Source organism: Ambystoma mexicanum, chromosome 6p (genome assembly GCF_040938575.1).
Source record: "Ambystoma mexicanum isolate Mex_15411 chromosome 6p, UKY_AmexF1_1, whole genome shotgun sequence".
Taxonomy (NCBI): domain Eukaryota; kingdom Metazoa; phylum Chordata; class Amphibia; order Caudata; family Ambystomatidae; genus Ambystoma; species Ambystoma mexicanum.
In genome coordinates, this window is record NC_090935.1 from 308,319,499 (window position 1) to 308,331,611 (window position 12,113).

The window sequence follows — 12,113 nt, forward strand, 5'->3', positions numbered from 1 at the left end:
TAATAACATCAATGAAAATCCTTTAATTTAGGCATTCATTTACTGGCCGTTTTTACACGGTGCGACTTACGAGCACAGTCCTTTTGTAGCGCCTCCAAAGGAAAGGGAGATAATGTTCATCGCAGGCTCTGTAAATATTCAGATGACTTAAGTGCAAGCCAAGGAGATGGGGAGAAGGGCATTGCCATGAAATCCGTGACAGCAATTAGTGCAGTAAATGGGGTGGCGCCCAAGTTAATGATAATGAGTTATTTATATAGCGCTTTCCCCAAAGCACTGTATATAAAACATATTTCCATACAATTATCACCAAACTGTAGTTGGTACTCATTTATCGACCTTGGAAGTATGAATGGCTAAGTTGGCCCTGCCAGGATACGAACCTGCGGCCTGCAGGTAACACACAGATCACAGCAGAGAGTGCTCAATCTACTGAGCTATCTTACATCTAAGGAAAGATGAGATAAAGGGTGATGGGGAGGATCGCATATTCAAAGTCCTGCGACTAACAGATGTAATGATCTCCTATGAACCCTACCAAGTGCAGATGAGGTGCTACAGCTCTAATGGTTAGACGTTAGCAGCAGCAGTAAGGGCTCTGACGCCATGCTTTTTTTCTGCTGATGGCCGTCCACACAGTTCACCTCAAAGGTGCTGTTTTCAGAGGCCTAGAGTGAAGGTAAGTTTTAGTTTTGGCTATTAGATGTCACTGAAAGTGTTATCTATGGGTCAAAACTAGCACTCTGTGGCCATGTCTATTGCATATCTACCCCTCTCCACTGGGGTCTCTGGGTGTAGCTCTATGCTTTCTGTAAGGTAATGCCTTAATTCCATCTATAAAATAAGTGTGCCTTCAAGATTTTCTAAGCAGTATGTCTGTATTTGCCCATGTACCAGATGTTGCCATTGTGTGGCCAGATTGTGCGCTTATAGCAGTGTCTGGAAAACGCAGGTTCTATGCCTATAAAGAACAAAACCGTTGGCTTTGCCAATGCTTGTTGCTCTCCTGACTGAGGTAGACTGGGTCCTTGTTTTAATAAACTTGATACAGAGGGTCTGAGGGATGAAGCAAGTTCTGACATGGAGCCCGTTTAATGAAAAACGTGCAGGCTGAATGCATCACAGGGTTTGAGGCCCAGAGTGAACCTGGCTGTTTTTCTGTGAATTAGTTTTTTTTAGGGGGTTCCAACAACAGCCTATTAGAGGAGTGCAAGTGTGAGGGAAGCCTGGCAGGGGTTGCATGGATTCTTTGGGTCGTGTTGAACAGAGGAAGGGTGCGTCTGGTGACCTAGGTCGTTCCTGAAAATGTGGTTCAACTGAAAAGCGATTTATCAACAACAAAGCCCAGGTTCTTATCTGACGAAGAAAGTGGGTGGTGGCCCTGGGCCACGTTTTACTGAACCTTAATACCCATAACCTGTAAACAATGACGGTACAATGCCTATTAAACATTAACACTCATTTATATGTAGGTCATTATGCAAGAGTACAGTCCGACAACATTGCGGGGAAATGCAACAAGAGGGAAATACTGTTCTAAATATGTTCTACTAGTCCGTGACACATTTGATGTTTCGCGCTTGCACCTGTTGGTCTCCCACTTGCATTGAGCGAGTACCTGATCTATAATGCACAGACCGAGGACTGGTGGAAAACACATGTGTATGAACTTCTCCTTCAGACCTGTTCATTACAAACATTCCGAGAAATGTCATTTGATGTGAAGAGGTGTATGACGTTCATCTGGGGATGACGTCTTGTAACATTACACGTCTTCTTTCTGGCTGACAAGTGGCGATGATGTTTTAGAAATGGCATTGGCCCTTACACGCAGATTCGTGCTTTGCCTTGCAGGTGCCGCATGGAAACGGCCCCGAGCTGGTCCTGAATCCAGTGCACGTCGAGGACTCCGGGTTTTACATCTGCCGTGTGAATTGTGGGACTTCCTTTGAATTCAGTCAGTGGGCGCAGCTGGATGTGTGCAGTGTCAGCGCTGCTGGCTACGGTGAGTCATCCACGGGGGAGGTGATTGCAATTACTCGTGAGTGACACGAATTCCTTTGATAATATCTGGGATATCAAATGGGCTCTTCGGCACTGATTGCACATTAAATCCAGCTTCTGAAACTGGATTATCGTCGGGTCAATCATACATTTTGGCTGGGAGCAGACTATTGATTTTTAGCATTATGTCTTTCAACCATTGCACTTAAAAGACACGACGCTACAGCACGTGCGTACATTTGTGAATTTCAAGGGGAGTGAGTGATAGGTTCGTTAAAGGTAGGACGATAACTGATCCATAAACATATTATTGGGCATTACCATTGTGTGACATTTTTGCTTAACATGTCACCAATATTTAAATAGACAATTTAAAGATTGGTTTTAGTAACTAACTCCTAGATTCAGTTTTATTGATCACATGACAGGTGCGTTAACACCTGTTGCTGCAGGGGATAATGGTGGCTACAGGATAAATTAACACTAACTGTAAGATAGTTCAGCACTCATTCCTGTCACATTGGCCTATGCATTACATGTCCTCTCTGTGGCTTATAGACCTGGACTGCAGGCAATGCACTATAATGAGAGGAAGGGCATCTAGTAAGGGTATCCCTACAAAATATCCCCACCAAAAATATCACCGTACATATGGCCGTTTGTCTCGCCATAGGAAATATTTTTGGGGGGGATAATTTGTAGGGAGTGGGGGTTTGCGGGGGTGTCCCCCGCACATTTTAAAATAATGCAGGGGTTGCGGGGGTGTCCCATGCAGGGTCCATGGATCAATATCTCCGCAAAAATATGGTGATATTTTTGTATCGCATTGTTTTTGCAGGGATATTAACGCATGGAACCCTAGTGAGTATTCCATCTTTGTCTGGTGCGCTCTAATATGTTCTTTAATTAAGGCAGGAGTAACATTTTCAAGGTGGAAGCTACAAGCCAGGTTCAAAGTCACTTGTTCCCTCGGTTTTTCAAATGTACACTAAAAACCATCAGTTGCTGGCCAAGAGTCCATTACCTCTCACCAACTACTAACGGTGCATGCATATTGTTGAGGCTTGTATTAAGGTCAACTTTCCATCATGACCCCTCAAGAGCCCTCACATGTCGACATGTAACTAGGCTAAGCTGTGACCCATTCAGTTACAACGGGACCCTTGCAAAGTGAGGGTCACACTTGGTGGGGTAGGCTGAGAAGCAGCAGTGAAAGTAAGAGAGACGGGAGCTTAGTTGTATAAGACGTGTAAAGACTGAGGCAAGGAGAACCTATTGATCGAGGGAATTTCCTAGCCCGAGGAAGAAGAGTCCAGAGAAGCAGGTGAGGGCCATGTTCAAAGGTGAAGCAGTGGGCCGGGTGGTGCTGATATAGGTAGCAGGAGGTCTAGCTTTCCTTCAGTGGCACTTTTAATATTCCAATGTTCTCATTTTGATCATGAAATAAATCTGGCCTGATTTGACTCCGATTTTAAAACGCATAGTGTTCTCACATGGGAATCAAATGGTAGCCTGATCTTTTAACCCCCTGCTACCTTTCTCATCATGCTTCTCGGCTCCTTTTCTATCGCCCTTTCCTACCTTCGTTGAACTAGCATCTTTATTAAGAGAAAGAAGCTGTAAGCGACCTTATTAGCCATGGTACACAATAATCTATAGAGACTAGAGAAAGGCAGGCACTTGTGTCCCTGCTTGAGCAATAGGCATCAAACTGCAGTGGGGCAAAGCCTTGGAATCTGTATCTTGTGTGTAGCTGTGAGTGAGTCAGCCCTCACACCTTCTATATGCAACTCTAAACTTGGATATTTGCGAAGAACATCTCCTCGTGAGATCACTTCTTAGTACTTGTACCGAGCTCTAGGCTTTACCTTGTACGAAGTGATGGATAACGGAAGGACTACTACTATTAAACACCACAAAGCAATGTTGATGGCATAGGATGGAGAGCTGACCTCTGTTAGCAAATTGCAATTTTATGTTGGTCATACCTTGTCTGCACTATGCTGGGGGTGGTGCGTAAACACTGCTTCGTACTCCTTCCAGCCCCAGGAGCTCCATACAGGAAATGGACATCTATTTCCATCTGCATTATTTTAATATAGAGGAAGAGACTGGAATGAGCATGACATCTTTACAGGCGAAGGCCATTGGGATTCATATTAAAAGCTGTCTTCAATGAGCAGAGATTTCAGGTGGCATTTACGATTATTTTTTGGAAGGGGTATATATTCTTCATGGAATCTCTGTTGTGCATACAGTTGTCCGTCCAGAATATACACTAATTCATGAAAACAATACCATTTGCCTGAATAGGACCACATGTATAAGTGCAAGCAGTCCCCTCTTTGCAATTAGCAGGGCAATCCACAACTACATCCAAAGTATTTAAAAGCCGGCAATAATACTTCAATTGGGATACAAATATACTTAATGGTCCAATAAAGTGTAGTGCTAGGGTTGTATTCAGTAATAAAGGTTTATTGCGATTGGCGGTGGACACATGTTGTGAAAAGATTGAAGTATTGGTAGCGGGTCTTTTAGCCAGATACGTTCCAGGGGGAGATAGGTCAAAAAGCATGGCAAAAGATCCTGTGATAGACTAGAGTTTATCCTTTGAGTGGATGTTTTTTGGCACACAGTATTGCTTTGTGCTTCCCTCCCGCCCTCCTTCCCTGATTGGTGGCCTTGCTGCTGTGTGTTTTGGTGCTACTGGGCTCCGAGTTCCAGACTCGCTTCTTTCCAAGTGGTGACTGCAGGTGAGGACCTCACCGGCAGAGCCCCTCCTGGGCTTCAATTGTGTAATTTGTTCATTTTAAAATTGCTTGATTTCCGCACTACGAGTGCCGTTGGTCTCCCTTTCCCTCTTCTGCATCCAGTTCCTGTGGCCTTCTCACCCACCTCCCTGCCCGCTCTCCTCCTCTGATTGGCGGCCTTGCTGCCGTGTGTTTTGGTGCTACTGGGCTCCGAGTCTCAGACTTGCTTCTTTCCTTGTGGTGACTGCAGGGGAGGACCTCTCTGGCAGAGCCCCTCCTGGGCTTCAATTATGTAATTTGTAAATGTTTAAATTGTTTGATTTCCATGCTACCGGCGCTGTTGGTCACCCTCTCCCTCCCTCCCCTGCATCCTGTTCCCTTTGCCTTCCCTCCCTGCCCGCCCTCTTCCTCTGATTGGCGGCCTAGTGGCTCATTACTCTGCCTGGCAGCCCCTGTTGCTAAGGGCCCCAAGGTAAAGGGCGGCTCCAACAGATCTACGGACTCTACATAGGGTCTCTGTGCTCTCCCTTCTCTTCCTCTCCCATTAATGGTGGCACTCGGTGGGAGGCCCTCCTGGCCTCTTTCCACTCCTCTAAGGTCATCATTAATGTTTATTTGAATGGTATCATCTTGGTCCAAGGCCCTCAAACCAACCTTCTCCTCTTTGATAGACGCTTCCCGCGCCTCATCACTTTCATTTCTTCTCCTGCTGTCCCCTCTCTTCCCTCCATAGCTTCCTCGCCTTCCCCTGCTTTCTCCTCCTTGGCTACCTTGCCACCTCCTCCTTCCTCCTCCTCTTCTGCCCCCCCTTTGCGCATCTTCTGCACCTCTGCAGGGCGTACCTCTGATTTGTACCCCTCCCTGGCATCTTTCAAGGATGGCAACCTTCTCCATATTGCCACGCTAAACTCTCGCTCAGCTGTCAAACACTCCTCTAACATCTGCCACCTCCTGGAGGAACTTGACCTCTGTCATGAGCTTTGACACTCCTCCCGGATGGCTACATGAACCTCTCCTTGCCCAGATCCAACCGTACCGGGGGGGGTGTAGCCCTGATCTTCACTGTGTGGATTCCTGCCTCTGTCATTCCTACACAGGCCTACTCCTCTTTCAAATGCCTCGTCTGCAGGCTCTCTCTCTCCTGGCTATTGCCTCACTGTGGCTTCCATTACCGCACTCGTCACCTCTTCCCCCCCCCGTGTAGCCACCTGAGGGAGTCTTGGAGAAGTTCGGGTGGATTGTACAAATGGTTTTAGCAAGGAAGTGTGGAAAACTGGATGAATCCTTTTCCAAGAATCTGGAAGCTGGAGTCGGTAAGCTACTGGATTAATGATTTCTTTTATCGCGAAAGGTCCATAATACTTGGAGGCCAATTTATTTGGTCGTAGATGTCGAGGAAGAAGTTTCGAGAACAGCCAAACCTTGTCTCCCACCGCATGAGAAGGGCCTGGTCTTCTTTTGGTGTCTGCATAACGTTTGATATCTTTCCTGGCCTTTTCCAGTCATTCTTTGGCGTCTTTGTGGACATTGATTAATGTTTCGATCCAGGAATCAACCGCAGGGACTGGGGTTGGATGAGGCAGAATAGACAGTAGAACTGAAGGATGAAATCCCTGGCTACAGAAGAACGGGCTGGTTTTGATGGCTGAATGATCTGAATTGTTGTAAGCGAATTCAGCTACAGGAATCAGAAGCGACCAATCATCCTGGACTTTGGTGGAGAAACAGCGAAGATACTACTCTAGGGTCTGGTTGACTCGTTCTGTTGCTCCATTGATTTGTGGGTGGTATCCTGATGACAACGCACGCTAAATCCCCAATATTTGACATAGTTGTTTACAAAATTGGGATATGTATTGGGGGCCTCTGTCAGAAATGATTTTGGAAGGTAGTCCATGAAGCCTGAATATGTGTTCCAGGAAAATCCCAGCCAATTCAGATGAGGATGGTAACTTGAACAAGGGTGTAAAGTGAGCCATATGTGTTAACAGATCGATAGTAACCATTATGGTCGTGTATCCTCGGGATGGGGGTAATTCCACGATAAAATCTATGGCGATGATTCCCCAAGGTCTTGTTGGCCTTGCTGGTTGGTGTAAGAGACCTGCTGGTCTTCTGTTATCATGTTTATTCTGGTTACAGATTGCACAGGATTGTACTTAGGTTCTTATGTCGTCTCTCAACCGTGGCCACCAGAACTGTCTCTGTAAAAGATGGAGGGTGGGGGTGATGCCTCGGTGTCCTGAATGGAGGGTATCATGGCATAGTTTTGTGATCTTACGTCTGAGTTCTTGTGTGGGTACTGCCAACCGGTTTTCCTTGAAAAGATATCCGTCTTTCAGCTGGAGGTTCCTAAGATTGTTCCCTTTGTATTCCTTCCAGAGTGCGGAAGAAAGTGTTTAGCACGAATGTCCTCCAGGAGAGAAATAGCTTGAGCTACAATTACAGAGTCAGGAAACATCTTGGGAAAGGTCTGTGCTTCGAGAGGCTCGTAGTCAGGACGTCTGGACAAGGCATCAGCTATGATGTGATGTGTTCCAGGGAAGTGAAGAATTTGAAATTGATATTGGGCAAAAAAGAAGGTCCAACGGGCCTGACGGCTGTTTCTGCACTCCAGGGATTGTAACACTTGTAAATTCCGATGGTCCGTACGAACTTGTACTGGGTGTTTGGCTCCCAAAAGGAGATGACGCCAGTCAGTGAAGGCTTGTCGGATGGCTAGCAACTCCTTCTCCAGGACGGAATAATGAGTTTCATTGGGAGTCAAGGTCCGGGATAAATAAGCAATGGGATGTTCCATCTTATCCTCAAGTTCTTGTTTTAAAACTGCTCCGATGGCATAGTCGGATGCATCAATCTTAACTAGGAAGGGTCGATCTATATCGGGTTGAGCTAGGATGGGAGCTCGAGTGAATTCCAGTTTCAGTTGTTGAAACACCGACTCTTGAGCCGAGGACCATTGAAACGGAGTGTCTTTGTTTAAGAGTGTTACAATAGGGTGTACAATGTCAGAAAACGTGGGTATGAATTTCCTGTAAAAATTAGCAAGTCCCAGGAAGGATTGAATATGTTTCACAGTATTGGGAACAGGCCAAGACAGGATGGAATCAACCTTGGAGGGATCCATTCCGATACCCTTGGAACTAAGGACGAACCCGAGATAATGTACGGTCGATACATGGAAAAGACATTTTTCAGGTTTGGCCAAGAGTTTATGTTCACGTAAACATTGTAAAACTGCCTTAACATTTTCTTGATGATTCCAAGGTTCCCTGGTGTAAATCAGTATATCGTCTAGGTATACAATGACGAAAAGAAACCGCATGTCAGAAAATACCCGATCCATGAAGCGCTGGAATACTGCGGGGGCATTAGTGAGACCAAAGAGCATTACCAGATACTCAAAGTGGCCAAAGGGAGTTCTGAATGCTGTTTTCCACTCATCACCTTCCTTTATGCGAATGACATGGTAGGCACCCCTGAGATTGAGTTTAGTGAAGATGACAGCACCCCTCACTGCCTCCAGAATGTCCGAAATAAGAGGTAATGGATAGCGGTCCTTGAGAGTGCATTGGTTGAGGCCACAGTAATCCAGACATGGTCGAAGTTCTTTGGAGTCTTTTTTAGGGACGAGGAAGAGGGAAGCACCAGCTGGAGACTTGGAAGGTCGAATAGTTCCGTTTGTCAAATTGGTGTCCAAATATTCTCGGAGGGCTTTCTTTTCCGGTTCAGACAAAATGAATGTTTTTCCAAAGGGAATCACCGCTGAAGGCTCTGTATCAATGGCACAATCCTCAGGTCTGTGAGGTGGAAGAGATTGAACAATGGCTGTTGAAAACACATCTGAGTATGTTTGGTATGCTTGAGGAATTTGGATAATGTTGGAGACAGTTACTGAAGGTTGCTTGGGTTCCTGGAGGTCTTCTGAAGGACTTGGCAATGTGGCAAGAGATAAACAATGGGACATGCAATGTTCTGAACCGAGAAACGAGGATCCCACTGCCCAATTTATGTAGGGATTGTGCTTCTGTAACCAAGACATGCCCAAAACCAAGGGGTAATGAGCTGATTTAATGATGTCAAATTTGAGGATTTCCTGATGATTGTTTATTGACAGCAGTAAGTCCTTGGTTTGGTGGGTTATGGGTCCGGAAGACAAGGGTCTGCTGTCAATGGCTTCGACAGGTTGTATTACCTCTTTGGTTTCTCGTGGGATGTGATGTTTGACAACCCAATCATGGTCTGTGAAAATGCCCATGGCACCACAGTCCACTAAAGCCAGGATGGCGTAGGATTACTTTTAAGAAAAGGATATGACTGTTTGTAGAATCACAAGAGTGTTCTGTCCTGGAGATTTCAAGGAGGGAATAGATGAGGAGCAAACATCATTCTCCCAAAGCTGTGCTCCGCCTAGGATCGGGAGTTGGCGTTTCCCGAATGCTGAGGCGGCGCCATTGGACATTCTCTTACAAGGTGTTTATCAGAGGCACAATATATGCACAGTCCGGTATTAATCCTACTGAACCTTTTACTGCGGAGAAATAGGTCCTCGGAAGGCTCCTAGGTGCATAGGTTCAGGGTCAGAGGCTTGTGTAGTAGTTGCTTCTTTTGGGCAGGGATAGCCTGTGGCTGACTTAGGAGATGTTGATTTAGATTTCCTCTTTTCCGCCTTTCTTTCCTGGATCCGGAAATCAATCTGTAGAGAGAGGGCCATGAGGGCTTGAAAGGAGCTTGGGCGAGCTACTCTAGCTAACTCATTCTTTATCTCATCATTTAAACCTCTTCGAAAGAGGGTAAAGCTGGCTTCCGGGGACCAACCATCTTCTTTAACTAGCTGTTTGAAGCGTGTCACATAAGTGAGTATATCCTGGGTCCCTTGTTGGTATTCGAGCAATCTTTCCTGAGCACTGTAAACGAGCCTAGGGCTATCAAACATGGCCTTAAGGGCTTCCATGAACCTATCATAATCATCCAGGAGAGCATCGCCAGCATTGACTAAGGGAGTTGCCCAGGTTAAGGCATTGCCCGTGAGATGAGATATCATGAATCCAACCTTTGCTTGTGGGGTGGAAAAATAGTATGGTTTGAAAGTGAATGTACCAAACAGGAATCTAGAAAGGCATGTAGATTTTTTGATGATCTGTCATATTTGTCCACTACTCCCCCTAACCGGACACTTTACTTGGCAGCAGAGTCTCGAGACAAAACCAACTGTTTTAATGCATCATTCTCAGCCTTAAGGTTTGAACTTCAGTGGTTAATTCTTGCATACCTCTCAAGAGGTCCTGGACTGCGGCTTCCATATCTGCCCTTGTATCAGGTTTGAAGCGTCTCAATCTGTCACAAGTCTCTCCCCTTCTCACCTGTTTCTCCTTACTTGTGACTTTCTTGGACGTAGCTTCCTTCTTTCTTACTGTCCGGGACTTGTATAACCCTGGACGCGGGTCTTCGGAGTCCAGCATGAGGTTTGTAGCCTTCCACTAGGAAGCGTTCAGTATGCAGGATGAGGAACAAGGAAGAAGACGAGTTGGCTCGAAGGAGTCGGAGCACCGACTCCGAGCACAAGGTCATTCCAGGAACAGAACCACGAAAGAAAGGTAAGGGGAAGGGAACGAAGGAGTTCCAGGAAGGAAGGAAACAAGGCATCAAGAAGAGCACGAAGCAAACTTCAGAAATGCACGTCGAACTACACCAAGCAGTAGCGTTGAGACGCGCGGCGCCGTCGAGGCGTGGCCCTTTTCTAGGAGGCCAAACGTAGCATGGAAAGGCTGGTGTGCAGTGTTTCGGAAGCGTCGGCCATGTTGGTAGAACTGCGGAGTTCACACCGCAGTGCATCATGGACCATGAAGTCCAGAATGGGCGAATTCAGCGGTTCATGACAGCGAGACACCATTATGGCAAAAGAAACCATTATAGAAAAAACATCCCCAACAAACTTTCAAACAAACGTTACTTTTGTGCAAGCAAACTGTCCAGTGTACAAATGGACGTGCAGCTCAATATGCAACATACGCCAACAATCCCTCAAATCTTTGACAATTCCTCAATCACTATGTGAAACTAAAATACAAAAGTAGAATAAAAACTTTACTTTACAAAAAATTTACTCCTGCGCTGTGCACATCCACACTGAACTGTGAGGACATTTCTTGTCCTGCATTTCAGGAACTGCTTGCAAAAGCACCTTCCACCACAACAGAATGTTAGCAACACACCATTCTGCTATACGAAATCTTGTGTATAGACTGTACTATGCAAAAACCCCTGCTCTAGAACTGTGAAATTTAAATAACATTCTTTTACATGGAACAGCTAAAGAACTCCTTCGAGAAATAGAGCACATCTTAAGTAAATATTTTGGAACTGAAGTGGACAAACACCAACCTCCTTACAAACAGATACAAAAAAGAAATAGCTATGTTTCAAAACACATCTGCTGAAATACCAGACAAAGTATGTGTCTGTTGTCGCAGAACTTTAATAGAAGATATGGCCTCCCAAATAGACGACAATGAGGAATCCAAATGAGCTTTATATGTAACAATAGAACCTAGATACAAAAGGACTGACCCCTCAATAGTTTGCACATACTGCAATACAAAGCTTGACAATAACCAAATGCCATCACATGCTATCACTAACTTAGAAATATTCCCACTTCCAAAAGCTCTCCAACACCTTAACTTGTATGAGAACATTATAATCCTAACAGTACACCCATTTCAAGCTGTAATATGACTTCTACCTAAAACAGCCAAACCTGCCTCCATCTGAGTTACTAAAACCATTTGCGGCAAAGTATTATTTCATGCCATTAGAGCTTAAATAAAATGAAGAAACTCTAGGAGTACAACGGCCAATAGATCAATCTTTGATTGCACATATTTAATGATGTGCCAACAAAATACAAAGAAATTTAGCAACAACTAGTCGACTTAAACAAAGTTAGACAAGCCCTACAATATCCCAAAGAAAACATTTACTACTACAAAGATATAGACATAGAGGAAATCACCCAAATAATTCAAGATTCACCACAAACTGCCCACTTTGAACGTGCAGAGCCTTTTACTGCAGCCAACATTTTAGACCAGTATACAGTTCACTCACTACACTCCAAAGACACCATAGAAGATGCATTAGAAACATATCAAATGCGTCAAGCCATAGGATCCCAAATGAGCATATGGGAGAAAAGTCTAGAAGCATGTTCTTTTCCTCTACTCTTTCCTACAGGAAAAGGTGGAAGATATGATGAAAGAGTCACACAAATTTCTGCATCAGAATATCGCTCTTTATGAATACATACTGATGACCCCACATTCAGACAAAATGTAGAATACATTTTCCATCTCC

General features: G+C 45.0%; 1 protein-coding gene across 4 annotated transcripts in view; it reads left to right on the forward strand.

Moving 5' to 3' along the window:
- The window catches only part of MALT1 (MALT1 paracaspase), a 1,429,839-nt gene that overhangs the window by 270,880 nt on the left and 1,146,846 nt on the right, over positions 1 to 12,113 (forward strand). For all 4 annotated transcript variants that reach the window (XM_069627057.1, XM_069627059.1, XM_069627058.1 and 1 more), the window contains exon 4: positions 1,855 to 2,005. In XM_069627057.1, the coding sequence (XP_069483158.1) occupies positions 1,855 to 2,005 (151 nt within the window). The remainder of the gene's footprint in view (positions 1 to 1,854; positions 2,006 to 12,113) is intronic.